This window comes from Perca fluviatilis, chromosome 18 (genome assembly GCF_010015445.1).
Source record: "Perca fluviatilis chromosome 18, GENO_Pfluv_1.0, whole genome shotgun sequence".
NCBI lineage: Eukaryota > Metazoa > Chordata > Actinopteri > Perciformes > Percidae > Perca > Perca fluviatilis.
The window spans coordinates 7558462-7577077 of NC_053129.1; the positions used below are offsets into that span (position 1 = coordinate 7558462).

At 39.1% G+C, this 18616-nt stretch overlaps 1 protein-coding gene across 3 annotated transcripts in view; it reads right to left on the reverse strand.

Moving 5' to 3' along the window:
• Positions 1–18616, reverse strand: part of cnih3 (cornichon family AMPA receptor auxiliary protein 3) — a 143205-nt gene that overhangs the window by 113601 nt on the left and 10988 nt on the right. For all 3 annotated transcript variants that reach the window (XM_039782002.1, XM_039782001.1, XM_039782000.1), the window contains exon 2: positions 3285–3353. In XM_039782002.1, coding sequence (XP_039637936.1) covers positions 3285–3353 — 69 coding nt within the window. The remainder of the gene's footprint in view (positions 1–3284; positions 3354–18616) is intronic.

Consider the following 18616-nt stretch of genomic DNA (forward strand, 5'->3'; position numbering starts at 1 on the left):
CAAAATGAACAGAAACTTACCAGAGTTCTTGAAGTAGTAGATGATGACGGACTGGTGCAAAAAGCTACACTACATGAAAGTGGAAGTTAGGAAAAAGCTGTAAATGTCTCGGCAACACTGAGTTGTTGAACGACCCATTCAGAAGTAGTTAGTAAAGTGCAGCTATAAAAAAAAAAGAAAATCGGTCCTCCAAATCTGGTCAAGTCACACATTTATTTATCTCCTTTCTTAGAAAGTTGTTATTTAACTCATGTGTGTGTCCTCAAGACAGATCATTTAGAACCAAGTACTGTAGATGTCGTTTCCTGTATTCTGGTGCTTTTAAACAGGTGGTTTGATACTTTTATCTGGCTATACTAGCCTGAGAAAAATGATGGGTACATTTTGTCATTACAACCAGAGGAAGTGATAAGCCCCAGATCACACATTTAAAGATATTAAAAAGCTAAAAGCATGGAAATGGATTAGATGGCGAATTCAGAGCAAATCTTTTTTTTAAGATAGTATTTTGGGCATTTTAGGTCTTTATTTGTATAGGACAGCTGAAGACACGACAGGGGAGAGAGAGGGGCAATGACATGCAGTTAAGGGCCAAAATGCGGAGTCAAACCCGTGGCCGCTGCGTCGAGGAGTAAACCTCTACAGTATATATGGGTGAGATTCCCAGGCGCCCAGAGCCATCTTTAATATAACCACTCATCGTTCATTAAAACTTGAGGATCTTTTTATGCTTGCATGCAATTGCAATTTCTGTTAACCTCTGGAACCTCATTTGTTTATAAAAATATGAATGTTATACTGTTTTGAAAACATATAACATTGTTTTTATTTCTATTCATGATTATAATTTTTCTAAATCTACAAACTGTCTCGGGTTTCCAAGGGCTTCTGGGAACCCATTAGAAAACTAAGACATTAACTTGAACCTGTCAGAGAATCTTAAAGAGAAGCTAAAACTTTGAGAATATATTTAATTAATTTCTTTGAAAAATAAATCATGCATTTTATGTCTACATTTTTATCTGGAATTGGGCAGCAGTGAAGCATTTCATATAAGAAGCAGAAGGCAAATAGGGAAGGATGGGAGCATGAGAGAAGAAAGGAATATTAGAAAAGAGAGAAAATTAGATGGAACCTTTTGCACCCATTCAGCTGCTGGCTTCTTTGATACGTTCTGCATTGTATAATGATATGCAAATATGACAAAATATGAAAGTGGTACTGAGTGGGGAAATCTGGTCTAATGCACCGTTTTCAGAGTCTTGAAAATGCCTTTCAAGCTGAAAAAATCTTTTCATGTGCCTCTTAAGAAATCCTCATTCACCCATCTCTCCCTCTGTCTGTCTGTCTCCATCTCTAACTCTCCTATTTCACCCAGTTTGCAATTTCTTTCATCAATCTGTCTCCTTCTCCAACTCAGTCAAGTCAAAGTCACCTCCAAACTAACTGCTCATGCTGTACTGCACCATGCATTATTAAGGGCCAACTGTGTTAGTAAAAGCCCAAAAGACTCAAGGGAAAGGGATTTAGAGGGCTGGAACAAATCCTAAAACAACTTCACCGGGGGCAGCTTTCCCATGCTGGCCAACGCTAATGTAAATTTCTTCTCCACAACTTCTCCTGATCGCTGCTGTGGCAATTTTAGGAGTGATGAAGGAGAACATATTTGCCTGTTTCTTCCCTGTGAGAAAGTAGTGAAAGGAGATAAGATTGTGGTTTCTAGTTTATATGTATGAAATCAATTAATGCCGATCTAACACAGCATTTATTTAATATTCACTGCACATCTGATTTGTTTACCAGACAGCCTAGAAGAGTAGAGGATATATGTATAATCCAGTGTATTAACCTGTGAATTGACTATTGCTAATTCAGTAAGCCAAAACAATAAATGTTCCCAATGACATAGCAGACTGGATACACATAACCACTAAAAGCCTAAATCCCCCGGGGCGGCTGTGGCTCAGTGGTTCAATCCCTGGCCCTGCAGTCCCATGTCAAAGTGTCCTTGGGCAAGACACTGAACCCCGAGTTGCCCCCGATGCTGCGCATCGGAGTGTAAATGTGTGTGAATGTTTATCTGATGAGCAGGTGGCACCTTGTACGGCAACCTCGGGCACAGTGTGTGAATGGTGAATGGTTCCTGTACTATGTAAAAGCGCTTTGAGTAGTCGTTACTAGACTAGAAAAGCGCTATATAAATACAATCCATTTACATCCTGGCATTAGCCTGAAAGAACCTTTTAAATAACATCAGGGATAACTGTTAGCTTTTAGCACCTTTCAAGGTGACAATAAAGGCCCTTGCATATTGTATTGGTACTCAAGTAAAAGTACCAATACAACAGTAATACAAGTAAAAGTGTTGCATTCATAATCCTACAAATAATGTACAAATACAGAAGTATACACGGTGAAAGGAAGGTATCAAAAGTAAGTACTCAAGTAGATAAAAATATAATAAATCGTCATATATATCGTCATAAATCAGGCATTTATCCAACAATCTGCTACACTTCAAGCTTGATATTGTACAGTCTGGTGTACCCATTTCCCACATTGTAACCCTGCAAAAAACTATTGCACAGTATATGGTAGCCTTAAAGCAGTTTCAGCAGAGAGCCGACAATGCAACAACAACAGAGTAAAGTCTATCAATGACATCTTTTTGCAGGCTAACCAGGAAATGATCCCCACCCAGGGATCCTGTAACAGATTTCACACTAAATTTAGCATTTGATTTTTGATAAAGTAATACATTTTGTAGCTTGGTGAGCATCCCTTTCTGTGCAGATGGATAGCCAGAAAGTTGGCAGCTCTAGTGACATTTTGTGTGAGTCTAGACTATATCAAAATCCTAGCTGGAGCTACGAGGGTTAAGATCATTCTGTTTGAGCATAAGTTTAGAAATGGCATGCCTCGGGACTGGTAACCAACTGTAGATTCCATGTTTATTTTTGGTTATGGCTTGTTGCTATTATTTTATTTATTTAGATTCAAGAATTTGTTTGTAAAAGATAATCATTCATACTTGATGCTTTGGCCTGAAGTCCTATGATAGGAATCTGCTTTTGAGCCAGGAAGTGAGGAGAGAAAGGCATACAAAACTAGTATATTGACAGCTGCTTGATTCAAAACTAATGAAGTAAGAGAGGAGAGAAAGTACAGGAATGTAGTCTGGGAAAGACACAGAGTGAAAGATGAGACAAAGAAATGTGTGTGTCTCTTAGAAAATTGATTTAAATATTTTTCAACAATAAAATGAGCAGGGAGAGTAAACCTACCGCATGGAGTGGATTGCCCTGATCGATCGGCACCTTGAAGTCAGCCTGGAGCTCATCAAAAGCTGTTATCTGCGAGGGAGAGGGGAAGAGAAGTGAGGATCATCTTAATCTATGAAAATAGAGGGATAATATAGAATGAAATGTCTCACTCTGAAAGCACATCGTCATTGCCAACAGTCTCCTGTGGGTCTCACAACCAGCAATGCAGCATTCAGAATGCAAGATGGTTTTGTAATGTAATGTAATCTGAATACTCTTGGATTATTCAAAATCAAACATTGAAAATATTGACATTATACTAAATGAAAAACAGAACTGTGTGCGTTTTCTCCAACGTGTGAAATGCTGTATCATTTGTGTACGTTTTTGTGGAGGACTTTGCTATTGCAGCAAAAGAGGTGCACTCAAAATGTTCATTTTCCATTTACAATGAAAATAAAAATGAATACAAACTACAAGCGTTTAGAATTGGTATTATGAAAAAAAAGTTTAATCATTTTTAAAACTGCCATATTTTAAAGACACAACCAAAAATGAAAAGAAGTAATCCTTGAAATTGTAAATCAAATTTAATCACACATTTTTTCAAATCAAATCTGTGCTGATTATAGTTTATCGTATTACGTATTATTGACCATCCCAGTTATCTTTATTCACTTGTTTCCAACAATCTGCCCTGCAGCGTGTGTTACAGAATATCAGCATCATCTGCTGAACAAACCAATCCACAGTCTGCACTGTCAGGCAAAACATTCTGCACTGTCAGGCAAAACGTTCTGCACTTTCAGGCAAAAACAGCCCTGAACATGGACATTATACGTAGCTGGAGCTTTCTCTCACACGGAGACATCATGTACCAACACCCTCCATTTCAGAATGAGCTCGTCATCCTCATCCCCATTAACATGATCTGCTCCAGTTAATATGTTGGAACAAATCTGCCCAGTGGCACAGAATATGCATTGCAAGAGAAAGAACTCAGAACCTTTTGAAATGGTGTCATTTGATCCTGCAGCCCACCCACTGCTTCATTGTGGGACAGCTCTATGTAATAACACTGCCAAGTATTGAAGAACAGTGGAATTATGCGCAACAGTTCTATTGGTGTTGCATGTGTGGCAATGGAGGCAATTGCATTACAAAGACAAATGTCATTGCTTGACTAGTTGGCCTCAGGAAAGAAGTGTGTGTGTACTAGAGAGTGAGATTGCAGGAAGATATATGTGTGTTAGTCAGTGTATCTGCATATGAGTTACACTGTGTCTCTAGTGTGTGTGCACCATGGGGCGTGTGTGTGTGTGTGTGTGTACCTGTGTGTGCATGCATCCGTGTGGAGAGTAAGAATAAGTTATTGTTTGTGTGGTATGCAAATGTTATCAATGCATTTTGTGCTATATGAGGAAGAAACAGAGGAGACAGTGGCATATGCATTTGTACATGTGAATGTGTGTATTAGCTCAGCATGGTGAATTAACATCAGAGAGATGGCAGAGGTTCACACCAATCCTGGGTTATTTCCCTGGGCTCGCCCCCTCACTGACAGGAAGCTCTTTACATGTTATTTCCCTGTGGACCCCAACAGTGATCCTGGCTCATTGCCTCGCTCTGTTACAGTGTGTTAGCCTCCCTCGGGCTGTTCCTCATGGGTGACGGGAGCGAACACACACAAAACACACACACACACACACACACACACACACACACACACACACAGCCTTCATGGGTGCATAAATCCAAGCATACAGTAAGGCACTGTACATATTTATGCACAGGAACACACTCTTCCACAGAGACACACAACTTGCCTATAGACCCTTAATGTACATGCACCACATGAGAAGAACATTATAGACTGGATGCTTTAAGTGGATGTCAGGCTTAAAGGATCATTCAATTGAGATTAGTTTTAGATTTTTGTCTTTTGCGCCATCAGAGATATGGAATTGACAACATTGCTTATATAGAGTTTGATGAAGTAAGGAACAATGAGTGGTAAGATGATAACACTGGTTGTAACAGTTAATCCAGATTATATAAACTACCTCATCCATCTATCCATTGAATCAAACTAAAATGGCAGTAGAATAAGCAAGTTAGCCCAGATGTCCTTCTCCCTAGCCACACGATCCAGCTTTTCCTGGGGCATCCTGGCTTCCGTTTCTGGGCCGGAGGTAATACTTAATGCCTCCATCTGGGTCTTCTCCGGAGTTCTCCTCCCAGTTGGACATGCCCAGAGTACCTCCAGGAGGTATCCTCAACTCGTTCTTTTTCGATGAAACAGTGGTTCTACTCCTAGATCCTTCTGGATGTCTGAAGGTGACCCCACTTGTATTCATGATCTCATTCTTTTTCGGACTTAGGATGTTGAATGGTATCGGGAGTATCACCTCCAGACCCCTACTTGATGACTCACCACCTTATATATATATATATATATATATGTGTATGTGTGTGTGTGTGTGTGTATATATACACACACACACACTTATATTGTTTGTTCTGTTTAATCTATTTGTTTAACTTATTTTAGAGAATGTGTGACATGCACCTACAACACCAAAACAAATTCCTTGTATGTGTAAAAAACGTACTTGGCAATAAAGCTTTTCTGATTCTGATTCAGATTTTTATTACAAATAGGGAGGATGACTAAAAAGACCAAATTAGACCCACATCATAATAATAATAATAATAATAATAATAATAATAATAATAATAATAATAATAATACTACATTTTATTTACAGTACAGGCCAAAAGTTTGGACACACCTCATTCAATGCGTTTTCTTTATTTTAGATTCTCACTGAAGGCATCAAAACTATGAATGAACACATATGGAATTATATACTTAACAAAAAAGTGTGAAATAACTGAAAACCTGTCTTATATTTTAGATTCCTCAAAGTAGCCACCCTTTGCTCTGATTACTGCTTTGCACACTCTTGGCATTCTGTTGATGAGCTTCAAGAGGTAGTCACCTGAAATGGTTTTCCAACAGTCTTGAAGGAGTTCCCAGAGATGCTTAGCACTTGTTGGCCCTTTTGCCTTCACTCTGCGGTCCAGCTCACCCCAAACCATCTTGATTGGGTTCAGGTGCGGTGACTGTGGAGGCCAGGTCATCTGGCGCAGCACTCCATCACTCTCCTTCTTGATCAAATAGCCCTTACACAGCCTGGAGGTGTGTTTGGGGTCATTGTCCTGTTGAAAAATAAATGATGGTCCAAATAAACGCAAACCGGATGGGATGGCATGTCGCTGCAGGATGCTGTGGTAGCCATGCTGGTTCAGTATGCCTTCAATTTTGAATAAATCCCCAACAGTGTCACCAGCAAAGCACCCCCACACCATCACACCTCCTCCTCCATGCTTCACGGTGGGAACCAGGCATGTAGAATCCCTCCGTTTACCTTTTCTGCGTCGCACAAAGACACGGTGGTTGGAACCAAAGATCTCAAATTTGGACTCATCAGACCAAAGCACAGATTTCCACTGGTCTAATGTCTATTCCTTGTGGTTCTTGGCCCAAACAACAACTTAGCTGATTGGTTCTTGCCATAATATGAATTCTAACAGTTGTCCAATAGGGCTGTCGGCTGTGTATCAACCTGACTTCTGCACAACACAACTGATGGTCCCAACCCCATTAATAAGGGAAGAAATTCCACTAATTAACCCTGACAAGGCACACCTGTGAAGTGAAAACCATTTCAGGTGACTACCTCATGAAGCTCATTGAGAGAACACCAAGGGTTTGCAGCACTATCAAAAAAGCAAAGGGTGGCTACTTTGAGGAATCTAAAATATAAGACATGTTTTCAGTTATTTCACACTTTTTTTTTAAGTACATAATTCCATATGTGTTCATTCATAGTTTTGATGCCTTCAGTGAGAATCTACAATGTAAATAGTCATGAAAATAAAGGAAATGCATTGAATGAGAAGGTGTGTCCAAACTTTTGGCCTGTACTGTATATAGCGCTTTTCATTGTACTCAAACACACTTTAAAGTAAAAACAAGCACATATATCACATAAAAAATACATAAGCAATAAAACCAACACATAAAACAAGCATATTAGAAGAAATTAAAAACAATAAAACCAGTAACTATCAGGTGAGAAATGTCAAACTATTGTATGTGGAAAGCTAATCTGAAGAGGTAATCTGGTGTTATCCTTTAAGGGAAAAGCCACCCTAAAACAGAACTAAATCCCCTTGATATTGGACTGCTCAGCCAGTCATGATCAGAAGCAACATTTGCCCTGGAGCTGCAGACCAGAGGAACAAAAATCAAATCTGTGACATGCTCAGGGAGTGATTTCTGCTAAAGATCCACTGGCAATGACTATGGGTTTCTGTTTTTGCAAATCTGGTTCTATTTTGATGTGAAAGTTCACTTTACCAGACTGCTTTGAAATCAAGGTTGGCTGGCAGTTACAGCAAACAAACTGGCACCCTCTGCTTCTCTCTTGGCACTCTGCATAAATAGAGTGCTTCAATGCAGACTGTGGCTGCTAGAGGACTGACACCATATACTGTGTGTATATCTGTAAGGGAAGGAGAGGGGAACAGAGGGATGAATGTAGCCTAATTAGTTGTGTATTAGTGTGTGGATGTAAATGTGTACTCATTTTCACGGTCTTTCAGTCAGTTGAACGTGCTTTTTTCCTTCCATGCAGCCTTCAAGGCATTCATATGGAAATAACAAGATTAAAAACAACAACAGCAATCAGACAAACCTCCACTTTAACGTGAAAGACTACAAGGTCCACTTTAATTATTTAAAGCCTTGTCTCAATTATTCATTGGGATTTTAAACCCACTCAATATGGGTTAATTTTGCACTCCTCACCAACCTCTGATGCAAAATTTAGCAACCAATGTAGCCACTGCCAAACATTAAGTCTAATATGCATGCAGCCAATTGAGATTGGAACTGTGCTGGGTGTAATTCATGAAATATGTCTGTTTCTCTGCATTAATCAACTGGCATGATGCAAAGTTAACAACATAGGTGGCTCATTTCCACAAGATGAGCATTGTATTTTCATGTTATCTCAAGTGGAGAGTATTATACAGCGCCTAGCTAACCAAGAATGCCTGTTTCACATATTTTTTAAGTGGAACTAATATGGAAACCTCAGTTTCTGGGGAGTTTCTCAGTTCTATTGTTGCTACATTTTTGTTTTAAACCTGGAAAACAACACTATATGGTATAAGTCGTGTCTATCTCTGCATTTCAATATTATTCTTTTTTTATTAGCCTGACGTCATCCTACTCAGATTCTAGTCACAATATGAGTCTGATACTGCTCCATTGGGCTGTAATTATGGGGCATGTTTCAACCGAACCAGGAAAAAAAAAAAAAAAAAAAAAGAAAAAAATGTAAAAAATGTTGTAATAAAAAACCACAAAGCGCAAAATTCAGGCTCTCGACAGATCAAAGGCAGAGGCGGTAGTTTCGTGTGGCAAGTGAGTCGGGGTGTGCAAAGTGTATACATATGTCGATATCTTCTATAACAGACGCAATGGCACCCATCTTTGATGTCAACAAATTCAACTCAAGCGCTCTTTGGTGACGTGGTTGATTACGTTACTGTTGATCATCTGTCCACCATCGTATAAAGCCCGCGCCGACAATTTGATGTTCAAGATCCTAAATGGTAAAGCTCCTCCACCACTCAATTATTTTATTAAACAAAAAAATTCTAAGAATAGAACCACTCGGTCTGTTCTGAGAGGGTTTTTTTTTTTTTTTTTTTTTTTTAAGGGGGGTCTTTACCAAATGAAATAAGTAACTGCACCACGTCCTACATCATAACAAAAGCTCTCTGGCTCTTGGATAGTCAGACTTGTGAACATTTTTAGTCTCTTAGTATTTTTTATATTAATGTTGTTAGTATTGCTAACCTCTTGCTAACATGTTTAATGTTTTGATATCTTGCTAGGTATTAAACTTAGCTCGCTTTGCATTGCTTGAATATGTATGAATAACAAATTTGTATTTTAAATATTTTTACCATCATATTAACCTGTCCTATAGTAACGCATCCCTCATGAGTGATGTAACTTATTTTATCTTTTCGTTATGGCTTGTTATTGTTTTGCATGGTTGAACGCTGTTAGAAGATGGCTTGTGGCCTATGTTGCTTGGCCGTGTTTCGATGCTTGTATAATATCTTGTACTGAATGTGAATGCTGTTTGATGTTTAGATATGCTGGTGCTTTGCTGCTTCTTGTGGCTCTGCATGGCAAACAGGGATAGCTTCTCTGATGCTCTAGCTGTCTGTGTTGTGTCTTGTTGACTTCTGTCTGTATAATTTAACCTGTACTAATGTCTTCTTTCTTCCGGTTGCTCTGGTCTAACATCATCTGGCCAAAAGGACTGCAGTTGAAAATTAGCCGGCTGGCTAACACTGGCACATTTACAGAAATGTTGATTAATGTGTGTTGTCCTTTATAAATAAAGAATAAGAATAAGAATTGGTCCGAACAGCTCTGGTTCGAGCATAATTGCTCAACAATGGATCAAGTCCAGACCGAACTTCCCGCCCTCAAATGTTGTGGGCGGGACTAAGTTCGGCTGGCATCCAGGCTAGGACTTTATATGAAGCATCAAAAAATCCCCTCTCCTGCAGACTACCCAGAGGTCACTGGATTTCCATGTGCTGGGAGTTGGCTTGTGTTTTAATCGCTAACATGTTCCCATCAGTGTTGGCCTGTATCTGTGCTGAACACCTTGGCAGGGGGGAGACTGCTGGAGAAGGCAGTTTCCCTGATGCTAATAAACACTGCTGGCACAGTTAACTCCTTCCTTCACTGTGACAAGATCAAATGAAACCCATCTCTTCCCTCCAAAAAACTCGTTACGCGTGGTTCTGCTGTCAGGACTTTCTGCAAGGCACCAAATCCATATGATAAGCACATATTCAGCTACAGTGATGGTAATTAGACATAACATTAAATGAGCATAATACATACACATAAGATGATTACATTTCAATGGAATTGTACTTTGTACGATTTTATGTGACAAATAAAAATGTATTAATTGATTCATTGAGCCAATAAATTACACTGCCATGACATTACTGCAGGACAATATTTTAGTTTGTCCTAAAATCAATTGCAGGATTTACATTACCATTAAAACATTGATTCCAACCTTACAGGCTGTTAGCGAGACAATGTAGTGAAGGTTACCAAAGGCAGTCAGTAAGTATGAGAAACTTACGTGAAAATCCAATGATTGTAATTACTGTAAAATAACTGGAGTACTGACTGTAATTTATACAGAGCCTGGATGGTGTCACAAGTACTTTTTCCAAAATGTTCCACAAAGAATTATAACCCATTCTGGTGACTAGTAGCCAAAACACCTGTAAATAGTTTCTGCTTTAAGGCTAACAGTACTTTAAAGTGATGTCATGTTATAATGTCGGATGTTCATGTTAAACAGGGCCAAGACAAATAATGAGGTAAACATATTTTAGAGATATCCCCGTGAGCTAAAACTTTCAGATTTCCAACTGTTCTGAACGCTCAACAGCTTTTTCTACTCTGGGCTGAGTATTACGCAACACTTAGCCGGCCTTCTCCGGCCTTCTGTTATTAGTCATCTGCTCCAGGTAGGCAGGAATGGAGTGTTTTTCTTATTTAAGCTACTGCATTGTTAACATTTTCGCATGTAACTACATGCTAAGGGCAGTAAAATATGTAATCTTGGCTGCCAATGTTGTTAAATTACTCCTGAAACATTTTCGGTTACGTAGTATTTGGTTTAAAAGCCTTTAACTTTATTATTTTTTTGGGGGTGCTTTTCCCTTTATTGACAGTGGATAGACCGGAAAGGGGGAGAGAGATGGGGGATGACACGTAGCAAAGGGCAGCAGGTCGGACTCAAACCCGCGCCGCTGCAGGACTCAGCCAACATGGGGCAAACGCTCTTACTGTGTGAGCTAGAGGCCGCCCCCTTTAACTTTTTTTTTACTGTAGAAAGGGCTGCTATACTCTATTAGTGTCCACTGCTAACTATAGTAGCTAAATGTTAACGACAGTAAGCGATGTCATCTGGGCTGCCAATGTGGGTCGCATTACTGCTGATTGGGTAGTATTTGGTTCAGAAGCCTTTATCTGCAATTTTTGACAGTAGAAAGTGCTGCTTCATTCCACTACAACCTAACGTTAGCATACTGCTAACTATTAAGTAGCTGAATGCTAACGCCAGATAGCTGTAATCTTGGCGGCCAATGCTGGTCATTTCTCCCCAATTTCGGGATCACATTACTGCTTGGACATGTCTGGTTGTTTAGTATTTTGTTTAGAAACCTTTATTTGTGATTTTTCACGGTACAAAGCCCTGCTATATTCTCCGTTGCAGTAGTTCCAGCTGCTACTAGTGATACAAAACTGGAGTGCAGCGGAGATTCCAGGAAACATGCAGGCCAATCAGAAAAGACTGTGCTTTTTCAGGAGGGGGGCTTAAAAAAGACAGGCAGTCCAGCAGAGCGCTTCATACAGAGGGTGAATACAGGTGCAGCAGCCATGGGCAGTATGAGAAAGATAAACTGTTTTTTGAACATTAAAGCATGTAAACATGTCGTAGTAAAAGTATGTATAGTATATCAAGTATGAACCTGAAAATCCTATATAATTCGCCTTTAAGACAACAAATTTCCGACTTCAGCACAAGAGTAAAGAAAATGTTACCTCATAAGGCTCTGTAAGTTCCAAGGTTTTTAACGATACAATCACATCTTTGCCGTCAATATTTAAATGTTCTCCTCTACGTTGCTGTATGCTCTCATTTCAGTGTTAACACTCCAGTTTATCGTTTTCAGCGCCCAGGTCTGAGCTCACCAGAGCTTACTCCTCTTCTTATCCATCCAGAAATCGGCATCCTCTTCATTCATCACTATCACCACTAGTGTCTAGACTGCATCGGTTATCCTACATTACTCATGGCTTCTCAACGCCTTTTAAAATATGATGACATCACAATGGGAATTTGATGACGTCCCAATTACTTTTTTCATTAATAATTTTTATCGTGCACGTCAATCCACGTGCAAGTCTCTCCTGATCAAAATATATTTCTGTCTGACTGAGCGATGCTAAGCTCCAGTAAACTACTAAATTGCATTTGATACATTGGAAGCAAATGATGATCCCAGTAGTAATCTGTACATTGTGACTAATCCCACTGCACTCAAGCTTGCAAGTGAAAGCATTACAACCTTTACATGGCTTCTTACCCTGGGCTGTTTACATGTATCAATCAATTGCATTAATTATTTCTTCTTTGCCCCTACTGTCAGTACTGACTGTTATCTACAACTGTATGTGAAAGTGAATTTTACGAGTCTCTTTACATGAAAGAAAAATCAATGCAAATCCATAAATCATTAAAAGACTTCCCCTTGTAAATTGCGAAAGAGCTGGAATAGTTATTTGCATGATGTTGGAAGCTATGCATGATGGGACTGGTTCATTGGAACAATCAGGGCTTTAAAAGTCTGATCATCTCTAATCAAGCCTGTTCTTAAAGACCGAAAATTTGATACGACCTGCACTGTGGTTTCTGTAAAATTGCCACCAGTCTCTTGTAACATCATCAATGACAAAGCCTATGAATAAGAATAAAAAAAGAAAATGAGAAAAAACGGCACTCTTTGTGAATAGCTAGTGAGGTGACAGTTGAAATAAGAAGAGAGAAAAAGTGGAAAGGAGGGATGACGAGAATCGCTCATATAATCCTGCAGTTTATGCACCGTGCAGTGGAACAATAGAAACAGTGGAGTCAGAATGATGGATGAGGAGCCAGCAGGGGTTAATGAACACAGGGATCGATGCAGAGTCAACCCAGCTGTACACTGAACACCACCTCCATTATAGCCTCTGGTGCCTGGTGCCGGAAAGCTCTGTTGACAGTTTGCTTCATTGAGATTACAATCAGTTGATCACCTATGCATTTCTTCCCCCTGATGACTAGGGCACCTTGAGCCCAGGCTACTTCTTAGTATATACAGTTCAGGGGAGCGTGGTAGAAAATCACTGTGGCTCTGCATGCTCAATGCTAGGTGAAACCCAGAGTACCTGAATTCACTTCTTTTTTTCCCCACATCTTCTCTTTAAACTCTACTGGGTTTCCTTTTATACTGACACTGTGTGTTAAGGTACTCAGACTCATGCTTTCCGTCTTTATTGAATGCCATTGCCCTATTGCCCCACTATTCTTGTCCTCCTTTGTGTATGGTTTTTAATAGAAATCATGGAATTTTCATGGTGCTTTGTGCAATGCAATAGCAAGGCAAGATGGCGGAAGTACACTTTAATCCTAAAGCAAATTTGGGTTTCATAAAACCTTGGTCGTATTTTAGTAGTATTTTGATAATAACATTGCACTCATTGCTGAAATCTGAAAATGTATGACATTGACAATCATTAGTGTTAACTTTTAAAATGTAATAATTAATGTAATGTAATTAAAGTGACTAGTAATTTGTTATAACATATTACTAGTCACTTTAATTTAAAAGTAATAAGTTACTTTATAAAATTACTAGTGTGTTAACTGCATGCCAAATTAATCAGCGCACACAAGACCAAATTGCCTGCATATATATAAGTTACCATATGACCAGTTCCAAAGCCTATTTTTTATATGGAGTCCAACACAGTCACTCCACATAAAACCCACTGGGACACATTCACTTCTAGCTGACTTGAGAACAATCGGGGCAAAACAGCATCACCGATCTATTTTAACAGAATAGTCTCACCATAGCCACTTGCTTTGTGCATAAGTTCACGGCGGTGCACTGCAATAATTAATAGGGGATACATTAGAATGGATATTTGGCGTTATTTTAAACGAATGGGAAACACTGATGTATAAAACTGCCAATTAAATAAATTTACTTATTAATCAAAGGTGCCGGAAGGGTACCCCTAACTGTCTGTGTACCCCTAACTGTCTGTGTACAATACTTTTGTGTTACTTTCACCAAAACACCGCAGCCCAGGTTTACGGGTATTCCAGTTCATAAGTACTGTCCTCTTTACAGAGAGACAAGCTATTGCAGCAATATGTTGTGTAGTTCTTGCATGTTTATTTTCCATTTTATTTCCTAGTATGCAGGACATTAAGGAATATGAACATTCATTATCCTCTGTAAAACATACATTTCCTCAGTCTAGAACTGTTCTGCCATTGGACAGGACCACAGAAAGTGAATAGGTACATTTCTTTTGTTCAAGGTTTTTTTATTATTATATGAAGTCAGGACAATAGATTCAAACATTGTACAATAGTTATACAGCATAAATGAGGATAAAATAAAGATTTGTTTTCCCAAGCCCATACCATCCCCATTCCCTTAACCCCCAGCCCCCAAGCTAGGTCTTACATATTGACGCAAAAACAAGCATTTACTATGTATATATGTACTGTATGTATGAATTTACTCAAAATTAGTCATTTGAAGAGCAGAATTTTGGTAAAGACTAACACATTATGCACACTTAAAACAAATCACAATTGTCTCGGGTATGCAAGCTCCGTATGCAGCGACGGTGCCCTTGGAAAATTGTAAATCCATCTGGTGCTCTATACTAAAATGAGAGGGCTGTTCGAAGAAATAGTGTTCTATTTCTATATGATATAACAACTGTTTTGTTAAATGGATAAATTAATGAGCTTATCAACAGTGAGGATGACAGTAAAAACCTATTTTCACAGGACTAGTATTAACAAGGGACCTTATGTGATTTAGTTATCTCCACCCAAGTCTGTTTCGTGCGGCACATTCGCACAGGATGTATTTTACTGACATTATCCCCCACGTATGATGTCAAGGCTCTTTCAGTTATAATTTCCAACACAGCCAATACCAATGCCGATTTGCACGGGACCAATATTAGCCCACAACCTCTGTGTACACATTTTCTAGAGGTCCTCAGGTAATACTAATCCCGTGTGAATAGGGCTTAAAAGATTATAATGATGACAATTATTCCATTTAATTCACCCATCAGTCCACTGTTATTGCATCCCAATAGGACGCTCAGGACGACCGGTGTAGTTTTGCCAGCTTGTGAGCGGAGGGAGCTCTGTGTGCGGACAGGCAGACAGATGCTGTTCATCTGCATGTCACTGTAATGCAGTGACACAAAGCTGGTTAAAAATAGTCAGAGTTTACTTATTTGACATTGTTTCAAATGTATTAACCAATTAAAACATTGCCATTTGGATTTAGATACTACATTTCTGGTCAGTCTAATTCATGGCGATAGTATTTTTTATTTATGTATATGTATTATCAGTCTATTTGGGTAATTAGATTGAGACCTATCACATATATAGATAGATATCTAGAGACATCACATAGCCTTCCATATTCTTCCAGGTCTATATCTTATCATTTATTTATTGTATTTTTTTTATTTATTTGATTTTCTTTAAACTTAAAGTGCTCATATTATGCTCATTTTCAGGTTCATAATTGTATTTAGAGGTTGTACCAGAATAGGTTTATGTGGTTTAATTTTCAGAAAACACCATATATTTGTTGTACTGAACATTGCTGCAGCTCCTCTTTTCACCCTGTGTGTTGAGCTCTTTGTTTTTTCTACAGAGTGAGGCATCTCACTTCTGTACCATCTTTGTTGGGAGTCGCACATGCGCAGTAAGTACTGCTAGCTTGCCATTTGCAGAGCATAATGGAGTGCCATGCTAGCAGCTAGGCGAGCATTATAATGTGTGTTACAAAGTGACGCACGTTTGTCTCCGAAGTAAAGGCTGGACTACAATAGAGCTGTTTGGAGCCGTTTGTGAACAGTGTTTTCTCTGGAAGATGGTAAGTCCCTTCGGGGTGGACTTTGGGCTTTTTCACTTTGTAAACCTATAACGTGCACAAAAAAGATATATAACACAATAAAGGAAAGGGAAAAAGCCAAAAAGCATAATATGAGCACTTTAAATGTTTTGACTGATAGTGGTAAATAAAGTCAGATATATGGCAACCAGCCAGAAAGTCAGTGGTAAAGGAACTCTGTTTAAACAGCAACTTAGTCATAGCCTGACAGTTAGCCTGCCCCGGACCATGTTCATTCAAGCTCAGTTCAAGCTCAGTTACTATGGCAACTTATGCTTGCCCTTGTGTTGTCCTTCCGTCAACCTTGAAAAAAAACACTTGTTATTTCGACATTTTTGACGCCTTTTTTTCACAGTTTGTTTTTGCTTTTTCCAATGTTTTAAATTGTTACATTTTTCTTCTACATTTTTAGCACTTATTTCTACGTCCCATATTTTCTGATATAAAACAGATCAATTTGACCCGAAGGCAACACAAGGGCTAGACTATGATGAATCTGATTTATGGAACCGAATCAATGAGTCAGACTAACCAAAACAAGTCTGGCTTATTGCTTGCTTTATGGAACATGGCCCAGAAGAGATATAAGCTCAAAAAAGACATTTATTTACAAAAACAATACTAAAAAAACAGAAAAGAATGTGAAAGTCAGTAATCAGTCATTTATGTATATGTACATGAGTGTGTAATAATGTCTGTAGTAAGCAAAACCAAAACAACAGATGTGGTGAGGGAAGGGAGAGAGTCAGTGGGAAGGTGGTGAGCTTTAAAAGCAAGAACCACACCAAGCCCATGTGTGGTCAGTGAAGATTACGATGACGTCTCACTGGAAATTCTTTACTGGAATCATACATCAATATAGTGATAACTTACATTTCAACTAGTGCTGTCAGTTAAACGTGTTATCAACGGCATTAACGCAAACCCATTTTAACGGCGTCAATGTTTTTATCGCGAGATTAATGTTCTTTTTGGCCTAGCAAACTTTTGTAGTTTTTTTCACATGCTGTTGCAACAACTAGTAACGTTAGAAAAACTACAACACCACACCGGATCTAGCTAGACCGGAAACAAAACAACAGACACGCTGCACACACTTGTTTGGGCTTGCGAGCCGGCCAAAGAGTAGTAGCTACATACCTGCAAACTAGACGCTTTTCGGTGAAAATCGCCGTTTTGAATGGGAAAATGTCATCCACGTGAATCGTGTAGATCCAAAGATCTTTTATTTTGGGGGGGGGAGGGGGTCCTAATACGGCACCGGGGCCTGAACGACCGTTATCTACTGACCGAATAGCAATGCGGATTTCGGTGCCGCTGAAATGCCTGTGCTTCTCTCTGATGCTCCGAAAAGAGACGTTAGAGGGAACTGTTCTTTCTCTAGCTCGCACCACCACTTTGTTTTATCTTTGTTTTATTAGCACCGCTCCACATAGCGCTCTAGGATACTGTAGCAGTAGCTGTTGTTATAGCAAAAAGACAAAAGATGCTGTCGGGTGCTTTTTGGAACCAAAAAGACTGCCAGCTTTTTTTTTGTTTACTACAAAAGCCCTAATCAACTTTTTCTTTTTCTTTAATTTAAAGGCTTCACTACATATATGAGTCTGGACAGACATGGATGACATGGATCTGATTGGTCCTCTACATTGAATTCCCTATATAGTGTTTCATAAATATTGAATGAGTAAATTATTTCAGATACAACTGGAAACAGTTGTAACAAGAGCATTAAGTGGAAAGCTTGATGTACTTCATCTTTATTGCATTGCTGTTATTAAGACATGAATAATCTAGATGAAGACAGTACGAACATTGAGTGCTCTGCCCACAAGACAAAAGCATTACTTGTTGTGACTGAAGTGGTCTGTTCTTCTGTCTCTAGTTAATTATTTCACTCTCAATCTCTTTATCTATTTCTGTGTTTGTATCCAATGCTGTCAACCTTGTCTTCTGGAAAAGCTTGATCCATCTCAGGATGTTTCCCTTACCCTACCAGCTAACTTACGCCCCTCCACACAGAACTTTACTTTTATTTATCACTCCTGTCTTCCTTTGATCTCTCCCTATCTGTATTGCTGCCTACTCAAAGTTTTGCATCTGGCTTTTCCTTCCTTTTCATGTCTGATCATGATTTTGTATTCTGTTCCAGTCATCTATCTAGCAGTCCAATTTGCCCTGGTCTAAACTAAAATCTGTACTCTCTCTAGCCTTTCCCACTTTTCTTTGCCATCATACAATCACTCCCGCAGGTTTGGTCATTCTGCTCTACTTCAGCAGACACTGCTTCATCCCCCTTTAATCTTTCTTCCTGGGACTTTGTCTGTCCCTTTCCTCTGGAAAGGAAGGGGACAAGGGGGCATTTTTTTTTTTTTTAAAGTAGGATAAAAGTAACAACCCAGACTGACGAACACACACACACGGCTGTGACTGCACTCTCCCTGTGCATGCTCCCG